Source organism: Rana temporaria, chromosome 2 (assembly GCF_905171775.1).
Source record: "Rana temporaria chromosome 2, aRanTem1.1, whole genome shotgun sequence".
In the NCBI taxonomy this organism is placed as follows: Eukaryota; Metazoa; Chordata; class Amphibia; order Anura; family Ranidae; genus Rana; species Rana temporaria.
The window spans coordinates 173,009,128-173,029,730 of NC_053490.1; the positions used below are offsets into that span (position 1 = coordinate 173,009,128).

Here is a 20,603-nt window from a genome sequence, read left to right on the forward strand (position 1 = left end):
TAGACCCTTCTTACTCCAACGAGAGAGAGAGTGTAACCATTTTAATAGCTGACCTGAACACTGCCTGCCCATCTAGGGTCTTCTGGCAGCCCAATAAAAACGTCAGCTTTCTATATCTGAAACCTTCAGATAGGTATTTAACTGCTCTCATCTCAATTCAGAGAAAAGCAATAACCTTTCCTTCCGTGAAACAAGGTTTTGAAAAAAGGGAAGGTAAGAATATCTAGATTCAAATGAATACTAGATCCTTCTAGTAAATAAGGTTGGGTGAGGATGAAAATCACTCTACTTGTAAGAATAATTGAGTATGGCTCTATACCAAGAAAGTTGCCAATACTGAAACTCTTGGAGGCTACCACAACCAAGAACACCAATTCCCTTGTTAAAGGATGAAGGAAAATATGGTGCATCGGCCCAAGGAGCTGACCCTGTAAGCCGACAAAACTAGAGCCAATCCTCCGAGCACAAGGGCGACCTAACTGGTGGACTTCTACAAGGGGTGACGTGCATAACAGCCCGGACCAAAGAGTGTGAAGTAATCGACCTTTGGAAGCAAGGCCGAGATCGGATCCTTGATATAACTTAAGGCTAGCTCCGTCTCCTTTCCAAATGTAGGAAGGCAGGAATTTTACCTTTGACAAACTTCCACGGATGCCACCATCTGGTTTCACACCAGGAACCTGGGCCTTCCAGACCGTAGGCTATCTGGTCCTGGAGGCCAGCTCTCTTGCATGAATCAAGGGAATTGCGCTGATTCTGAAAGCCCCGATCCTCGAGAATGTGGTCTATAATAGCCAGACCATTAATTCACCTGTTGCAAGGCAGAATGTAATACCCCCTGCAAAGTAGGCCTGGACAAGATGTAAGGGACTGTGGGTCCTCTACTACCACCCTTACTGTTCCTGCACCGAGAGGTCGTCAGGGTTATGCCGGAGTAATCAGGCCAGCTTCCGTTCTCCTCTAAATGTTGCATAGAAGCCACAAAAGTCGCGGCACTGGGGGGGAGAGACACAACCAGTGACAACTGGTCCCCCCCCTCGGATTAAAAACACATCTGCCCCGCATGCGGGTGGATCCTTTATCCTTGACCCCAAGCTGTTCAATCTCTTGTTGAGCCTGGACGCCAATACATCATATGTACAGGGTACTATTTCTGTGACATTTGGTCAGGAAAACAGTCGGGGTGTAGAGGTCATTCTCCCGGAGACACTTGTTGACGGCTCCAGCGAATCGCCTGCCAATTCTGCATTTCATGAAATGACGAATGCCAATAGGCAAGGCACAAGCTCCTCCTTGGTAAATTAAGTAAATCACTAGTATGGCATAGTCTGATTGTACTCTGACAGAACCAACCTGCCACCTGAACGTTCAGGCCCCTAAGCCAGATGCTCCATCGGTAGCTCTAGCTGACAGATAAGGCTCCCTTGGAGCTTGACTACTTCCCCTGGGCCATGGTCTCTTCCTGACCTGGCAAACCCTTTTAGTTAAGAATCACCAAGAGGAATTCCAGCATATCTCTGGGACCGGGTTCTTTGGATAATGCTAGGTCAAGATCCACTCTTTCTAGGCCGACAAAATACTGTTTATAACAGCCCTGAATAAAAGTTAGTATAGGGAACTGTCTTGAATGAAGCCAGCATCTTCCCTAGTGCCTTAATCAAAAGGCCAAAAGTAAGGAACTGTTCCTTGCCGTGACCACATAGACCAGTTTTCTTATAGCGATGGTCTTGTCTGAGGCCAAAAAAAAAAAAAAAACTCTCCTTTTTGGACTGTGCCAAACATACCCAGCTTCTTGTCAAATGAAAGAATGTATCTTTAGAGTTCCAGATACTTGACCATGCTGGACACCCTTAGGTCCAGCCATGCTACTGACTGACCCATCAGCAGGAGTTTGCTTCGGTATGCCATTACTGCTATACCCTGGGCCTACAGACCTGCTAGAGGCGGGCCCTAGCACCCTGACAACCCAGGCACGGAGGCTAACCCAAAAGGGCAAGACCACCAACTGGAGATAGTGCTGTTCCCCTGCGAAACGCAGACAACCTCTGCAGACCCAAGTAAATAAACACATATGCAACTGGCTCCCCATGTGTGTATGTGGCAAGTGTTAAAGCCATATGCCTCAATGGAAGTGTGTGTACATGGCAGCGTGTGTTCCTGGAAGCATGAATTCATATAAATATGTTTTAAGAAAAACATGCATATAGCATGTGTGCTCTGGAACAAGCATCTTGCAAGCAAGCATGCGATATAAACGTGTTATGCAACAATGTGCAACATGAACCCATGCAGACACGTATTTCTATGCAAACACAAGGAATCCTGTATTGCTTAATTAGGCCGCCATGTACAACTTTAAAGTAATCATGCATCCTTATGCGATTCAGCATCTTCCATGCGATCAACATCTTATGCATTTTAAGCACTACTGTGCGGACAAGAACCCTTGTGTGACCAAGGACTCTTGTGTGACCAAGCACCCCTGTGCGATCCAGCATCCTTATGCACTCAAGCATCTTAATGCGACTTTAGTCATTTCTGTGAAACAAGCCTCTCTATGTGATCAAGTATCCTTGGGTAATCCAGGACGCTGTTGATCCGACAACCATGTGTGATCCAGCTTATTTTTGCATTCAAGCATCTTTAAGCGATATTTAGGCATTTTTGTAGAAACAAGCCTCTCTGTGCGACCAAAATATCCTCGAGTAATCAAGGACTTGGGTGATCGGGTAATCATGTGTGATTCAGCATTTTTATGCCTTCAAGCCTCTTTATGCGATTCTAGGCATTTCTGTGGAAACAAGCCTCTCTGTGTGACCAAATATCCTTGGGGAATCAAGGACTTGGGTGATCAGGTAATCATGTGTGATTCCAGCATTTTTATGCATACAAGCATCTTTATGCGAACTTAGGCACTTCTGTGGAAACAAGCCTCTCTGTGTGACCAAATATCCTTGGGTAATCCAGGACGCAGATGATCAGGTAACCATGTGTGATGCAGCATCTTTTTTGCATCCAAGCAACTTTATGCGATTTTAGGCATTTCTGTGGAAACAAACCACTTCTGTGTGACCAAACATCCTTGGGTAATCAAGGATTTGGGTGATCAGGTAACCATGTGTGTGTGATCCAGCATTTTTATACATACAAACGTCTTTATGCGATTTTAGGCTTTTCTGTGGAAACAAGTATCTCTGTGTGACCCAATATCCTTGGGTAATCCAGGACTTGAGTGATCAGGTAACTAGCATCTTTATGCACTCAAGCATTTCTATGCAACTCTAACAAACATGCAACACCATACAGACAGAAACATGTATCCTTATGCGATCCACAATAAAACATGCTTTGTTACTTGTTTTTATCCCACATGCATTCCAAACTCATGTATCTTATGCAACATGCGGACTGGTAAAAAGGAAGTTATCCTCTGTAGATGTGCGTTTCCTCAATTAAGAGACGTTAGCAATGTGTACCAGCAACTGTGCATCCCTCAGATGTGCATTTGGTTAGCCTGAAGCCGACACCAGGCTGAGGACCATATGGAGGTCTTACTAGCCACCTATAGGAAAACCTCTCTTTACACTCTAAGGAGAAGATAGAGGCTTTGGCCGAGTAGGCAGAGGGAAATTATATGCAGCATGAATCTCTGAAAAGACTGCAGGTGCAATCAGAACCTGTAGGGCTATTGATAGCCTCTCCTCGTTAGGCTGCAGCTCCTGTCTCCTGTCCTCTGACAGTGAACCTTCATCCCCAGCTCTTCTAATCCCTTTGTTTAAGGATTAAAGCAGGAAAAGGGACACACCCTGCTTTTTTTTTTTTTTTTTTTTTTTGCTTCTTGTGAGGATGCTGCGAACATAGCAGTTAACCTCTTGTAGAACAACAAATGTGATGCAAAAAAAAGGATTTTTGTACTCACCGTAAAATCCATTTCTCTGAGTTCATAGACGGACACAGCATCCTTTGACCTTAGGGTTATGCTTCTTCCTACCAGGAGATTTAGGCAGAATTCTACAGCACTTAAGGTGTTAAAAACTTTCCTTCATGCCGCTCCTCCCAGGGGGCGTGGCTCCCCCAGGCATAACCCCCACTCTGCTTTAGCAGCCTCAGTTCGTAACAAGCAGTACAAACAAAGGAGGGGTGGGTGCTGTGTCCGTCTATGAACTCAGAGAAATGGATTTTACGGTGAGTACAAAAATCCTTTTTTCTCTTTCGTTCATAGACGGACACAGCATCCTTTGACCTTAGGGACGTCCCCAAGCAGTGTCAAAAAAATTCGAGGGGTGGGAAAATAACACAGCAAAAACAGGTTACACCCCAAACAAAATCGGAGTTACTCAACGGAGGAACTCCAACCTTAAACTGCCGCCTGTAACACCCTGCGGCCGAAGGAGGCATCAGAAGATGCACTCACATCCACCTTATAAAACTTTGAAAAAGTGTGGACCGACGACCAGGTCGCTGCCTTACACACCTGTAACACAGAGGCTTGGTGTCGGAAGCCCAGGAGGCCCCGATCGCCCTGGTCGAATGCGCCATGACCCGAAAGGGAGGCGCCCGCCCCTTCAGGGCGAAGGCCTGAAGCACAACCTGTCGGATCCACCTGGAAATGGTGGCCGACGAGACTGCCAGGCCCTTACTGGGACCGGACACAGACACGAACAGCGAGTCCGACTTCCGGAACGGAGCTGTCGCCGACAAGTAAACTCGAAGGGCCCGAACCACATCCAGAGAATGTAAAGAGGCCTCCTTCGGGTTCTTCGGCTGAGGACATAATGATGGAACAACAATGTCCTCGTTAATGTGAAAGGCCGAAACGACCTTCGGAAGAAAAGAGGGCTGCGGGCGCAGCACCGCCTTATCCTGATGGATGACCAAGTAGGGGGCCTTGCAATACAAGGCCGCCAGTTCAGACACTCGTCTGATAGAGGTAATAGCTACCAGAAAGACCACCTTCTGCGACAAAGTCAGCAAGGGGATCTCCCGAATGTCCTCAAAGGGGGCACGCTGAAGCGCCGAGAGGACCAAGTTCAAGTCCCAAGAAGGTAGCGGAGGGCGCACCGGGGGGGCCACATGCCGGACCCCCTGCACAAACGTGCGAACCAAAGAATTCGCTGCCAAGGGACGCTGAAAATAAACAGCCTGAGCAGAAATCTGACTCTTGATCGTGCTCAAGGCAAGAGCCTGGTCCACTCCCCGCTGTAGGAACAGCAGGATCCGGGACACCACGTAAGTACGGGGGTGCCACTTCATCTCCTCACACATAGAGATGTATGCTTTCCATGTACGATGGTAAATTTTTCGAGAAGTGGACTTCCGTGCACGCAGCATGGTAGAGATTACCGGGCCCGACAGGCCCCGGTCCTTCAGTACCTGGTTTTCAACAGCCACGCCGTTAAAGCCAGTGACCGTAAAGCAGGATGGAAGATCGGGCCCTGAGACAGGAGATCTTCCCTCAGAGGCAGACGCCAGGGGGCGTCTGTCACCAGACGTACCAGGTCCGCGTACCAAGAGCGACGCGGCCAATCCGGGGCGATCAGGATCGTTGGAATACCTTCGGCTTCCACCCTGCGCAGCAGGCGGGGTAGGAGCCTTAGAGGAGGGAAGGCGTAAATCAGGTGATATTGACCCAGGGAGCCACTAACGCGTCTGACGCGTCTGCCCACGGGTCCCTTGACCTAGCCACAAACCGTGGTACCTTCCGATTGAGACGGGACGCCAGAAGGTCCACGTCTGGAGTGCCCCATTTTTGGCACAGGATCTGAAACACCTCCGGGTGGAGAGACCACTCCCCTTGATCCAGAGTCATGCGACTTAGGGAGTCGGCTTGCCAATTCAGAACTCCCGGAATGTATACCGCCGACAGGGCCGGAACGGACCTTTCGGCCCACCGAAGTATGTGAGCGACCTCCGTCGCCGCGGCCGAGCTCCTTGTGCCGCCCTGATGATTGATGTACGCCACGGCCGTGGCGTTGTCGGACTGGATCCTGACAGGACGGCCCTGTAGCTCCAGCGACCACCTGACAAGGCACAGCTTGATTGCTCGGAGCTCCAGGATATTGATCGGCAGGCGGGACTCCTCCCGAGTCCAGCGCCCCTGGGCTGACTGGGTGCCCCAGACGCCCCCCCAGCCGAAGAGGCTGGCATCCGTCGTGACCACTGTCCAGCGGCACGGAAGAAAAGACTTCCCGGACCGAAGCACCGGAGACGTCAGCCACCATGCCAGGGAAGATTTGGCCAGATGGCTCAACCGAATCTGGCGATCCAGAGAAGATGGGACCCTGTCCCATCGTGACAGAATCTCCTTCTGTAGTACCCTGGTGTGGAATTGGGCATACAGAACCGCCTCGAAGGAGGCCACCATCAGACCCAGAACCCGCATGCAGAAGCGAAGAGATGACCACTTCTGGGTCAACAACTGTCTCACTGCAGATTGCAGGGTCAGCAGGTTTTGCGATGGGAGGAACACTTTTGTCTCCCCCGAATCCAAAACCAGCCCCAGGTGTTCCAGCCTCTGGGACGGAACCAACACTGATTTTCTGAGATTCAGAAAACCAGCCGAACTCCTGCAGAGTCCGACACGTGATGGACACGTCCTCCTCTAACTCTGAGCCTGAAGAAGCTCTCAGGAGAAGGTCGTCCAGGTATCCCACGATAGCGATCCCTCGCTGCCGTAGCAAGGCCAGGATCGGGGCGAGCACCTTGGTGAACACCCGTGGTGCCGACGCCAGCCCGAACGGGAGGGCCACGAATTGATAGTGGTCCTCCCCGATCGCAAAGCGCAGATACCTTTGGTGGCTTGTGCCAACGGGAACATGCAGGTATGCGTCCATGATGTCTAAGGACGCCATGAAGTCCCCCTGGTGGAGGGACGCTATGATAGAACGGACCGACTCCACCCTGAATCGCTGCACCTTGACAAAGGAGTTGAGGGCCTTTAGGTCCAGGATAGGGCGAACCCCTCCCTTCTTGGGGACCACGAACAGATTGGAGTAGAACCCCCGAAACCGTTCCAGCGAGGGGACCGGCACAACCACCGAAGATCCTGGACAGCCCCGGACAGGGCTATCCGGAGGAAGCTGGAGGTTGGATGTCTGTTTGGGGGACAAGAAAGGAACTCTATCTTGTACCCCGAGGCGACCACCTCGCAAACCCAACGGTCGGATAGAAGAGAATTCCACCGATCCACGAAGTCGTGAAGCCGTCCCCCCACCCGAGACCCGGGCGGGGGCAGACCTTCATGCGGAAGCAGGCTTGTCCGCAGGCTTGTTCGGTTTTTTGAACCAGGGGCGCTTACGCCCGGCAGCAAGGGCTTTTGCACCTTGCGGACCTTTTCCAGCCGCACGAAAAAAACCGCTTAGGGGGTAGTAAAAGTAGGACCTTGCTTGCGGCGAGGTTCCCTACCCTTCCCCGACTGAGGGAGCAAGGTGCTCTTACCTCCAGTGGCATCCTTAATGATGTCATCCAGGGATGCCCCCAAAAGCCGTCCGCCCTTAAAAGGCAAATCTATCAAGGCCTTTTTTGAGGACTGGTCAGCCGACCAGCACTTCAGCCATATAAGGCGGCGCAGAACCACTGCGTAGACAGAAGCCCTGGAAAGCAAAGGAATCTAATCCATATCCGCCTCGCAGAGAAACTTCTGACCCTGAATCAACTGTTCAGCCAGGTCCCTAGAGGACTCGGAAGCACCCTAGACCTCCAGATCCTGCAGCAGGAGCTTCGCCCTTTCAGTTAGCGTCTGAGCAACCAGGGCGCCGGCCAGAGCCGGCCTTACCGCCGAACCCACCACCGAGAACAGGGAGCGGGCCACGGCCTCCACTCTCCTATCAGCGGGGTCCTTGAAAGCAGGAGCCCCCTCCACAGGCAACATAGTAGCCTTACTCAGTCTGGACACAGGAGGGTCCACCGACGGAGGAGTGACCCACTTTTTTTTTTTTTTTTTTTTTTTTTTTTAAAAGTCCTCCTCCAGGGGGTAACGGGTATCAAAGCTTTTAGGAATAGTAAAAGCCTTTTGCGGTGTATCCCATTCCTTATACAACAAATTGTCCAAATAAGGAACACAGGGGAATACCTTAGCGGTACGCGGTGGTTTGCGGAATCCAAAAGGGACTGACACCGCTGGTGTCTCCGCCACATCCTCTAAATGAAGAGTCTCACGCACCGCAGTAATAAGAGCTCCAACAAATTCCTTGTCAGCAGACTCCGCAGCAGAGTCATCCTCGCTGTCCATGTGGGTTAAGCCCGCATCCTCTGACATGACAGAACCAGAAGCATCAGATTCTGCGTCAGAGATATCCCCAGAAACAGCCTCTGGGGGGGGCGCTTTTTACCCCCCAACCGAGCACTGGCTGCTCCAAACCTGGTGAGAAAAAGACTCCAGGACAGCCGACACCGACTCAACAGATGTGGCAGGGGAAGGGGCGCTTAAGGGTTAATTCCGGCATTGTGAGGAATGAGGGGCCTGATTCAGGCTCCATATTGCAGCTGCCGTGTCACCCCCACTGCCAATGGCAGGAAAAAAGTCCCCCACAGGTCACCTCCCGGCCGCTAGAGCACAGTATGGGGCCCCCTGAGACTCACCACCCTCTGGTACAGCGCGGTCTGTGAAGGCAAGTGTGTGCTGAGGAGAAGCTGCAGCGCTGCGTCTGTCCCCTCAGATGATTCGCGGTCTTTTTTCCCCGCCGAAACGGCCACTAGAGGCCGAACTAGTGCTGAAAACGGCGCCGGCCACAAGAAAATGGCCGCCGAATAATACAAGCGCGGCTCCGGCAAAATGGCCGCCGTTGCGCAGTTTTAAAAAGACAGTGTACCCAAAAATGACAGTACACCAAAACAGCACACAGCACACACAAAAATGCCCAGAATGTCCACCACAGTCCCCTGCAGTGACACAGAACAGCCCCAGCCATACCACGAGTGAAAAAAATGAGCCCCAGAGAAAAAAACCCCCTGCACAGCCGTCACCCAAAGGGGGAAGGAGGGAGAGGAATAAGGGAGAGAGGAAAGCAGGGAAAAACCCTCAGTCGACCTCCCAAGGGAAAACATTCCAGCCAGACCACTTACCTGAGTAAGGGGCCACTACTTACCTGTCCTGCGACTACCCGGCTGGAGGTATCCCAGACAGAACCAACGTCCGCGAACGGCATGGTTGTCAGCCAGACACACTGTGACAAGGCCATAGAGACCGGTCATATGTGTGCCCTAGAACCGAAGTTCCCCGGCCGCCCCTGGAGCAATGGGGCCTGTCGTGGACGTCCCAAAGCGGAGCTGAGGGCCGGCACACGCTCGAAGGCCGAACCTGGGGGGACTACAAGGGTCGAGGACCCAGCCTGTCACCCAGTCGGCTGTTGATAGAAGAATCGCAGGATTCAAAAATAAAATAAAAAAGCGAGGAAAAACTCGCAAAAAGCAAAAAAAATTTGCAAGAAAAAACTCCAGAGTCCAGGACTCCAGAGAGAGCCTGACTCTCCTGACGGTTAGGCAGAAACAAACTGAGGCTGCTAAAGCAGAGTGGGGGTTATGCCTGGGGGAGCCACGCCCCCTGGGAGGAGCGGCATGAAGGAAAGTTTTTAACACCTTAAGTGCTGTAGAATTCTGCCTAAATCTCCTGGTAGGAAGAAGCATAACCCTAAGGTCAAAGGATGCTGTGTCCGTCTATGAACGAAAGAGAAAACAAAACACATGCAGAGTGGCTGCAATGTTGGGGGAGGCTGCATTGATTGCCTGACAGGTCTGATGGCTCAATCTGTGAGCTGTCTCTACAGGGGAGAATAAGGGGTCACCAGGTTCAGGTGGCGATTCCTTTTTATATTCCTACCCCTGACCTTATTTAATGGGGAGACCAAAGTCCTAAGCTAAAAGCAGAGGAGCTTAACCCAGGTGCATCAACAGCTGAACATAGTCTGGCAGCAACAATGCCTGCTAATCTGCACAGCTAGATGCGGAGTAGGCGTCTTAGATGAATCTGTATCCAACTCACACAAGGTGCTTGCGTTTGTGTCCCCCTAGCTTTACAGAGCTCTGACGTCTGGGCCTTTTTGAAGAGCCCTCTCTGCGACTGCACTGAGCCGGTGAGCACGTGCGACATGGTAGAGCCTGAAGCTGAGGAAGTGGGACGCACAATAGACCAGTTAACACTTAAGCTTCCGTCTTTGGAAAGCATGGTAAGCGAAAACATCAGGCATGTCTTTTACTGCCCATAGTAGTGGAAAAACAGATAAGACTTGCAGCTACTCATGGAAGACAATGCTTTGCATAGGATTAAGGGCATTTTTTTTTTTTTTTTTTATGTACCAGCCCCTTCAAGGGGAGATATATGGGTACTACAGCCATCCTGTCTGAACAGACATAGTGGCCCAGGCTACATGCCGGCTAGGGGAGGTATATGGGTGCCCTGAGCCATCCCGTCTCAAAAGACATTGTGGTTTACATTGCCCATGCATAAAAACATAATATAGGCGAGACCCATAGTCCCCTACAGAAGACCTACTGTCGAACCAAGTCCCGTAGGTCCCTCTCTTACCTTTCCACGCTGCAGGGTATTGCCAAGCAAGAGGCCCAATCTTCCCCCTTCACCGTGGGTATAGTCCTAGACCTTCAGGGACCGGGGTCCATGGCAGGAACACCACACCCCTGGACCTATATAGCACCCTGGCAGCAGAAAAAACATTTGGTCCTTAGAAGGCACAAAGTTCTGGAACCCAGGATCCAGCCCTCCGCAGAGAGGCATTATAGGCTAAACCTCGTTCTTCGTACCGAGGCCCGGGTACCGTCCACTTTGGCTATGAAGCACCTTGGACGGATCCGGATTTATGGAGGCTTTTTACATCCAGCATGGATCCCTCCAGTGGAGCTCCTAAGAGCACATGTTAACTCGTGACCAACACCTTAGACACTGATGAAAAAACTGAGGAACTCCCAGTAGGGGAGGGGTTATATAGGGAGGGAACTTCCTGTTTAATTGATTACACCAGTGTCCATCACCTGAAGGTAGACTCTATAACCCACATAGTAATGAATATGCAGCTCTGTGTCCCGTGATGTACGATAAAGAAAGAAAAAACTTGCTTTTGGTACAATGCCATTATTTTAGAATATAATAGTTACAACATGTAGCAAAAATTTACACAAAGAATTACCTGATACTGGTGGAAGGCTGGGTGGCAGAGGGCCCGGTGGAGGAACTGGAGGAGGTCGCAAATTTACAGGAGGAGGAGGAACAGGAGGAGTAAGAAGCGTGGGTGGGGGTGGAAGACCTGGTGGAGGTGGTCCGTCTACAACAGGTGGCTGTGCTGGGAACGGCAGTATTCCAGGTAGGTTGACATCTTCAACAACCACAGGATCACTACCATGATCAAATGGACACATATCCCCTCTCATACAAAATCCTTTTTCTGAAAATAGAAGCAGATTGAAAAATTAACAAATTTCCGCTCCATGTAAATGAATTGGAAAAAGATACCGACTTATCTTAACACTAATTCTGCACAATGTCCATGTGTAATGTATGTAGGGAACTTCCAAACAAATATAGAGAAAAATAGATGTATTCTGATGCTAGCAATGTGGCTCTAGCATCATGTGCATTTACACTTAATTCCTTCTTGAATTTATAATGAACATGTTTTAGCTAGTCAAGGTTTAGAAAAATTACAAACACACACACGTGCACTATGCACATTGCAGTAATGAACATTATGAGTACTGGTGCACTGCAGTACAGCAAAAAACAGCCCATTTAATGTGCATGCTAGTATGCATAGCGCACGTTTTGCAGTGAGCTCTTACAACGCATCACAGGGCTTGAATTTCATTTAACTTTATGCACCTTGTTGTGCAACGGAGTTTAAAAGTGCTGCATTGTGCTAAAATGTATGCTTGTCCAATACTGTGGATTGGACATTACTGCAATGCATAGGTCTGAAGCCAACTGCCTCGTTGTTAGTGCAAGCTGATCTACAGTTTTGTGTACCTTCAATCTGAACAGTTTTGCACATTTTAAAAACGTACAAATAATTGCCATTAACTCTGTTAAAAAATTACCACCACCATCTTATTATTCTACGTGTTCTGCGACATATGTAGCAAGGTCCCAGGCCTCATTCGGTCTTATGAGAACCTCCCGGGCAAGAGATAGCGGACATCCTTCGGTACGTAGTGTGTTGCGAGGCATGGTGGGTGCAGAGAAGTTTAAAGTTATTGTGCGCCAGACACTTCTTGAATGCAAAAGAAAGTTTATTTCTCTTAATCTTTTTTTTTTTGGGGGGGGGGGGGTTGGGCCAGGACACCATTAGGTAGTTGCAAGATCATTTGGCAGACTGATAGAAGACATGCAGGGAAAGGCATCCAGCAAGACTGCACATCTGCATGCCGTCTCTTATGGCAACAGTCTAACAGTTCCTAACACAAACTTAACAGTTCCTCTCTTTCACTGCAACTTTTCCTTGTAGTTCTTTCGCCCACTGAGCTCCCAGTCTTTCACTAGACCCACTGATTCACTGCCACCGAATCCCTTGAGCTCCTCCAATCTTCTCCTCAAGCGTCACCCCCACTTCCCTGCTGGGTCCCTAGCTTGGCACTCTAGATACCTCTCAAGCTTCCCTAGCTTGGCACACAAGGTTGCTCTGCAAACATCACCTCCGCTGGCTGGGTCCCTGGCTTGATACCCACTGTTTCCTGATTATTTACCACCCACAGATGGTGAGAATTCTGCTCCAGTACTTGCTTCAGTTACTCACTGTGGTCCCTGGTAATAAATTGGTCCCTTAGTGGTGACAGTTTCCCCTCTACCTCCAACCACGACAGGTTCTCCGGCTGGCAGAACCGTCACATCTGGTTGGACTGCACGCCGCAGTCCCAAACCTGCGCTGCTCTCTTGCTTCTGGATAGGCCCTCAGAAAGCCTAGCAGACAGATGTGCCCAAGATAGGCCCAAACTCCGGCCTAGCAGCCCAGGCAATACAACACACATCCACGCAGACAGCCATCCAGGTGGCAGAGAACCTAGATCGCCTGACTCCACCCGAACATATAGGCTCTCCCAGCAGGCCAAGGGATTCAAGAAAACCACTGCCCATTGGCTAACATACCCCAGATATTCATAACCTGACCTTGCGTTGTCCTTCTCATATCTAGTAGCACCAAGTACCCAGCCATCTAGTGGTAGAAGAAAACAAGGCCAAACTTAGGGAGAAATCAATAGATCTCCATCAACCAACCAGGATAACTACTCCTGGCAAGTAAATTTGTGAGGAGCAACCCTGCCTAAACTCCAGGGTGTAGGTAAAAAAAAGTTAACCATGACAGAAAAATACTAAAAGTGGTCTGGCCATCTGAGGTTAAATGTGGATACCAGGGTCTGACAGCTGAAAAGTTTATTAGAGAGTTGTGGACCCAAAATAAGCATGCGGCAATTGAGGTCACAGGAAAGAAAAGTGCACACTTCTGATCTGAACACTTTTGCCAGATTAGTAACTCACAAGGTAGTGACGCCACTGGATCATAATCAAGCAAATAGCATTTTCAAAAGGACAAAGGAGTAGTGAGCCTATAGTATGCATTTTATCAGGTGGTTTCTTTAATACCCAACTAAAGTCACAGAAATAGATATTAAGTCGGACGTTGCATTTTCCTAGTCTTACCTCAACTTTCCTGTTACAGCAGCTGTGCTGAAAGTGTAAAAATGATGGTGCAATTGAACATGCATTACCATTCGACAGTGCACACCAACGAAAAACTGGCCTGTCCACACCAGCCCCTTCACTGAACTACAAGTCTGTGTAAAGACGCTTGTGCCAATTTCCAGGAAGTCATCTCCTTTGTAATAAATTAAGGCACGTTATGACATCTGGGCTTATAACTATTTTTATCTGACAGCTTTATAATACTCCTTGAAGACAGCCAACACTGTAGTTTAGAGAGAGTGGCACTGATCCTTCAGATCTATACATCTTGAACAGGAGAGTCGCTGCAGCTGCTACGCTCACCCCCTCCTGCCCATTCACGGAAGCTTTTGTATTATGTGAACACATTCATAAAATACCAAGGCTTCTCTGAATGGCTAGCAGAGGGGAGGGGTGGGCATAGTTGCTGTGTTGATAAAAGTTGCTGAGCTGTTGATAAAATTATATGCAAAAGTATAAAAACACACAAGCATAAAAGCAATGCGTATAAAAACGCACAAGCATAAAAGCAATGATTATCATTGCTTTTATGCTTGTGCGTTTTTATACTTTTGCATATAATTTTATCAACAGCTCAGCACTACTTTTTATATTTATGCACACTCAGCGTTTTGTAGCAGTTAACTCATACTTAACCCCGTCATAGCTGTCATTCAGCTGTTCCACAGTAGCGCGTGAATACTCTTTATATTCATAGCTGCTGTGTGCCTTTCCCCTCTCTCAATGCCCCAGTGTCTGGAGTGCAATTCCAGGCAGGGCAATAAACCTCTTAGATATAAATAATAAAGATAAGCCCAAGAGACAGCATGCAGCTCCTTAGACTTAACTCACTGTACGCCTACACTCTTTACAAAATGGCTGTATTTCTGGGATTTTAAATGTATAAGCAACCGTTGTAAAACAAAGGACAATAGACACAGTAATAGAAATCGTAACTCCTATCTCAATATGTATAGCTTGACACATACTACAGAGACTGAAAACATACCATCATAGTCTCTACAGCGCTTTTTGGGAATGGGAGGTCTTCCATAACTACTATGGTCCACTTGGTCTTCATGGAATTCCGGCCAGTTTTCAGCTGTGCTGTTCCCATGATGTGATGGTGCCACAACTGTGATTGTGCTACTAAGTGTTGGAACAGGGTAATGACCTGACCCAATGTGGGGAATGGAGGAGCCTGCCTGATAGTTAGTGTCTGATGCTTCTGGTCGATCAAGCTCATACTTTGGTTTTCCTGAATCTTTATCTGTGGAATAATCATTTTGAAAGCATTAGCCAAAAGCATATTTGTTATTAACAGGTAAAAAAAAAATGATATTTTCAAACAAATTCATTAAAGCGGAGTTCCACCCAAAAGTGGAACTTCCGCTTATTTGTCTCCCCCCTTCCAGTGTCACATTTGGCACCTTTCAGGGGGAGGGTGGAACGAGGACCCGTTTTTAAAAAGTCCCCTTTCCCACTTTCGGGAGACAAGGCCCCAGCGCCATCTCTCGGAAGTTGGCCCCCTCCTCCTTCCTTCACCACCGGACCAATTAATAAGCGCAGCACAGTAGGGAACCGGCTGCGGTGCCGACATTGCGTGCTCTCTAGACAGTAGAGCTGCACGATTAATTGTGGAGAATCGCAATCTCGATTCTCCCCGCCCGCGATCTCCCTGAGGGATGACCCGCGATTCTTCTGTTTCACGGACGGTTCCACGTAACCAGCCTAGAACGCAATTGGAACCAACGTCGGCAGCCTGCGCCGCTGGATGGATGCCTGGGCTTCTCTTGCAGATCTGTACAACTGTAGTGTGTATCCATGCGCCACCCAGTGGTTGCCGGTGGTACTGCTTCTGATGTATTAATCTTTCTCACAGTTCTGTACAACTGCGTGTATCCATGCGCCACCCAATGGTTGCTGGCAGTACTGCTTCTGATGTATAAGAGACCAGTGATATGTCTATAATGTTTAAGACCATATAACTCCTATGAAAAAAGCAGAATCAAAGTTTGATTTTGCTTTTTTCATAGGAGTTATATGGTCTAACATTATAGACATATCACTGGTCTCTTTTATATATTCATATTTTCAGATAAATCACAGGTTTATTTGGGGGGGGGGGGGGTTCTGGCATTCAGTTTTTGAGAATCGTGATCTTTAGTCTAAGCAAAAAAATCGCGATTCTCATTTTGACCAGAATCGTGCAGCTCTACTAGACAGTTAAGGGTCCATATATTAAAATGGCATTTAATACATTTCCATGTCCCGTAGGTCAGCTGTGACACAATGCACAGACTGACAAACTTCAGGAGAGTTCCACTGCAGTGGGGAAAAATGCAAACATGCAAGAAATTTTCCACACCTCTCTGCATTGTTGTATTGTTTTACAGAGTGCCCGCACAGACCATATAAGGCACAATACCATTTGTAGCTCTGGCAACATAAGCCAGTCTGCAAAACTTCGGCTCACAGGCTAAATTTACCACCTGTAGTCACTTTACTCTGAATCAAACAAAAGATTACTGTTGCTTAGGATATGACTGATTATCATTGCCAATATTCACTCGGTCACAAAACAAAAATTTTAAAAAATAACTAAACTCAAAAATAAAAATGAAATACCGGTATATTGCAGCTTAACAGTCCTTCGGTGTGATGGTTGCAGCTGTTATTTTTTATTTATTTTTTCCAGGCTAAGAATCTATCTATTGACCTTGCCAGAAATGCAGTGTCCTTGTCACTTTCTGTGAGCTGAACTGAGAACAAACACCAATGTTATTTTTTTTCTGTACAGTGCTCACTCTCCCTAACACTTATTATTTGCAGAATTACCAGGTGCAAATAATTACAATTTTTGGTTTCGAGTTTAGTTTTAAAGTTGGGGAGATCCCCAATATATTACTGCACTAAAGTTCAGAAGCAGTGCAATCACGCAATTATTCAAAAATGTATTGTAAAAATAAAAAAAAGACAGAAAACAGCACCTGGTACTAGAAGCACTGCCTACATTAATTAAAAAAAACTGTAATCTACAAAAAAAAGTATTCTGTGGAGTATTGTACAGTTGTGCTCATAAGTTTACATACCCTGGCAGAATTTATGATTTCTTAGCCATTTTTCAGAGAATATGACCACCACCACAAAAACTTTTCTTTCACTCATGGTTAGTGTTTGGCTGGAGCCATTTATTATTAATCAACTGTGTTTACTCTTTTTATATCACAATTACAACCCAAATTACCCTGATCAAAAGTTTACATACCCCAGTTCTTAATACAGTGTACTGCCCCCTTTAAGATCAAGGACAGCTTGAAATCTTTTGCTGCATTTGTGGATGAGGCCCTTTATCTTCTCAGATGGTAAAGCTGCCCATTCCTCTTGGCAAAAAGCCTCCAGTACCTGTAAATTCTTGGGCTGTCTTGCATGAACTGCACGTTTGAGATCTCCCCAGAGTGGAGAATGAGGTAGCCACTCCATCACTTTCACTGACTGACAGGTCGACTTGATGTTTTGGATCATTGTCATGTTGGAATGTCCAAGTACATCCCATGCACAGCTTCCTGGCTAATGAATGCAAATGTTCCTCCAGTATTTTTTGATAATATTCTGCATTCATCTTGCCAACAATTTTGACCAAATTTCCTGTCTTTGTAGCTCACACATCTCCAAAACATCAGCGATCCACCTCTGTACCTTTCATAATAGGCCTTGTTGACGCTTCTCCAAATGTAACGTTTATGGTTGTGGCCAAAAAGCTCAATTTTGGTCTCATCACTCCAAATGGCTTTGTGCCAGAAGGTTTGAGGCTTGTCTCTGTGCCGTTTGGCGTATTGTAAGTGGGATACTTTGTGGCATTTTTATAGTAATGGCTTTCTTCTGGCGACTCGACCATGCAGCCCATCTTTCTTCAAGTGCCTCCTTATTGTGCATCTTGAAACAGTCACACCACATGTTTTCAGAGAGTCCTGTATTTCACCTGAAGTTATTTGTGGGTTTTCTTTGCATCCCAAACTATTTTCCTGGCAGTTATGTGTAAAACTTTAGTTGGTCTACCTGATCATGATTTGGTTTCAACAGATCCCCTTATTTTCCACTTCTTGATTAGAGTTTGAACACTGCTGATTGGCATTCTTAATTCCTTGGAAATCTTTTTATATCCCTTTCCTGTTTTATACAGTTCAACTACCTTTTCCCGCAGATCCTTTGACAATTCTTTAGCTTTTTTTCGACCACTAGTGGTAGGGAAAAAAACACTGCGCTAACATATAAAATATTGTGAAACACTTGAGTGTAAATAGCTGCCAGTACCTAATACCTAAAACCAAAGTAAAAAACACTAAAAATACAAAAAAGTACAGCGCTAAAAGTCTTCTCTCTATTTCCTGCCGAGAGAGAAGACATTGGCAGCAGAGGAGTGAGTGAATCAGGATTGGGAGTTCTAGAGGATGGGGGAGGCTCTGGAGAAGTCTCAGAGCTTGAAGGGACTATACTTGGTGGTACGCACTTAGCCTATGAGATTCATTCCAGCATCTGAGTTAGTCTTTTGGGAGGACTTTTAAATATCCCCGGGCCCTATAAGACCGCTGCAATACCGGTCTTATCATCTGGTAAGGAGACTACATCTTTATTTATCGGGTGTCCTTTATGGTGGAGGATTTCTACTTTCAACATCACTATTCAATATATGATCCATTTGATTTCGAGTTCCTTTTGGACTTTTATTGAACTATTGTTCTCTTTTCACTATTCAATTATTTTTCACTAATTTTTCAATATTTTTTTGGTGATCACACATACTTTTAGCGCTGTACTTTTTTGTATTTTTAATTCTTTAGCTTTCCCAATGACTCAGAATCCAGAAACGACAGTGCAGCACTGGATGAAAGATGCAAGGGTATGTCAGGAGTCCAGAAACTCATTGACCTTTTATACACACATACCAATTACAAGCAAACAGATCACAGATGAGGATGGCTACCTTTAATAGCCGTTAAAACCCCTTTGTGTCAACTTGTTTGCATATTATCAGGCCAAAATCACCGGGGTATGTAAACTTTTGATCAGGGTCACTTGGGTAGTTTCTGCTGTCATTACAATTTAAAGAGTCAAAACATTTGCTTGATAAAAAAATGGCTTCAGCCAAACACCAACCATGAGAGCCGTTTCACACTGGGGCGACTCGTCAGGCGGCTCAGCCGCCTGACGAGTCGCGTCCCATTCAATGCAATGGAACCGTTTTAATAGGAGCGACGCAAGTCGCTCCAACTTAGAAAAAGGTTCCTGTACGACTTCGGGGGCGGCTCAGGGCGACCTGCATTGACTTCTATACAGAAGTCGTTTTGCAGGTCGCCTCTGAAGTCGTCTTCAGGACGACTTGCAGAGTCGCCCCCGAAGTCGTGCCGCGGCTGTGTGAACCGGCTCTGAGTGAAAGAAATGTTTTTTTTGTGTCATCATTCATACTCTCTGAAAAACGGCCCAGAAATCAAATTCTGCCAGGGTATGTAAACTTATGAGCACAACTGTACAATAAGTTTCTGAAGTTGATGTTTTAGGTTATAAAGTGCCAACCTCTGCTCCTAGTCCTACTCCTTGTTCTGCTGCGGCTTCTCTCTCTTTCACGTGGTCGTTCTTTACTCCAGCTGCGACTGCGACTTCGGCTGTAGCTTCGACTTCTACCTCTTCTTCTATTGTACCGATCCCTGTATGAGTCTCGACGAGGCATAGTCCGATCATACTCCCTTTTACGAGAACGGTCATCTTTTTTGCGGTCATCTCTACTCCTGAATGTAAAATTATAAATATATGTATTTTTTTTTCTGCCAAACTCCAAAGTAATACAACACAAAATCAACCCTATAAAATAAACAACTAGGTAAAAAAAAAAATTCACAGTGAAACCTATACAGAAAGATTTCGTACACACGTTGATATTACCCAAGGACTTATACAGAAATGCTGATTCAGCTGGAGCTCAAGCCTAGCCTTACCCTGCCCAAAACAAATTTTCAAAGAGCTACACGATAACTCATCCAAAAGAACACTAAGTTTATACCTTGTAGTTTTTGAACTCTGTATTTTGCTACCACCTAAACGAGATGATGTGGTGTCAACATCTTGTTTTGGCTCTTGTCCTGCAGACCTTAAAGAGTTTTGCGTGGAGTTGCTCTCTCTGTCAGAATTACTTCGTCTTCGGTTGTTTTCTCTGCTCAGAAGTGACAGATACAAAGATTTAAAAAATTAGACACAGTTGCAAGAGGCTGAGCAGCAGCAATACCAATGTGAAATCAGGTTGACCCTTCTGAATATACAGATTAAAGCAACGCCCAAAAACATTTTTTCATCTTCAAATAGTAGCAATGGGCTCAGGCATGTTCGGGTACCCCCCGGGAAGTGTCTCATTGCCTGCGATTAGCTGTGTGCAGTGTCGGCTTCCTGGTGGGAACTGAAAAAGCAAGTAAGGGAGAGCTATATAATTTCAGGGGTTTTTTTTGTCATGTGCGCTCCATTGGGGAGGTTTACCTTTACTTTCTGTCCCAGCAAAAACAGAAAGCAAAAGGAAATGCCTCAAAAGTGAGAGAATCCCTGGTTCTCACACGGGCCACCAGTACTAGTGCTCCCGTTGGAAGATTTCCCCTCTATTCCTCTTCTGGTGATAATCCAAAGTTTGGGATTTTCTTTTACTTTTGTGGGACATTTGAAGGGGATTTTGTGCATTTTTTTTTTATTTTTTTTTAAAGCAAAGTTCCACTTTCACTCATCCGATGCCTCCCCCCCCCCCTCCGGTGCCACAATTGGCACCTTTCGGGGGGGGGGTCTTTGACAGGTATCCATTCCCACTTCCGCGAGTCCGGCCCACAGCCTGTAACGTCACCGTGGGGCTCTCTCCTCCTCCCCTGACCACCAGGCCAGTAGGAGAGAGGAGCGGGCCTCGCGCATG

General features: G+C 47.1%; 1 protein-coding gene across 1 annotated transcript in view; it reads right to left on the minus strand.

Annotated features, from left to right (window-relative positions):
- RBM26 (RNA binding motif protein 26) overlaps nt 1-20,603 on the minus strand; it is a 109,153-nt gene that overhangs the window by 66,197 nt on the left and 22,353 nt on the right. Inside the window, exons 5-8 of the mRNA XM_040341429.1 lie at nt 19,719-19,868; nt 19,235-19,446; nt 14,670-14,930; nt 11,139-11,393 (exon numbers count right to left, since the gene is read on the minus strand). Of these exons, the coding sequence (XP_040197363.1) occupies nt 11,139-11,393; nt 14,670-14,930; nt 19,235-19,446; nt 19,719-19,868 (878 nt within the window). The remainder of the gene's footprint in view (nt 1-11,138; nt 11,394-14,669; nt 14,931-19,234; nt 19,447-19,718; nt 19,869-20,603) is intronic.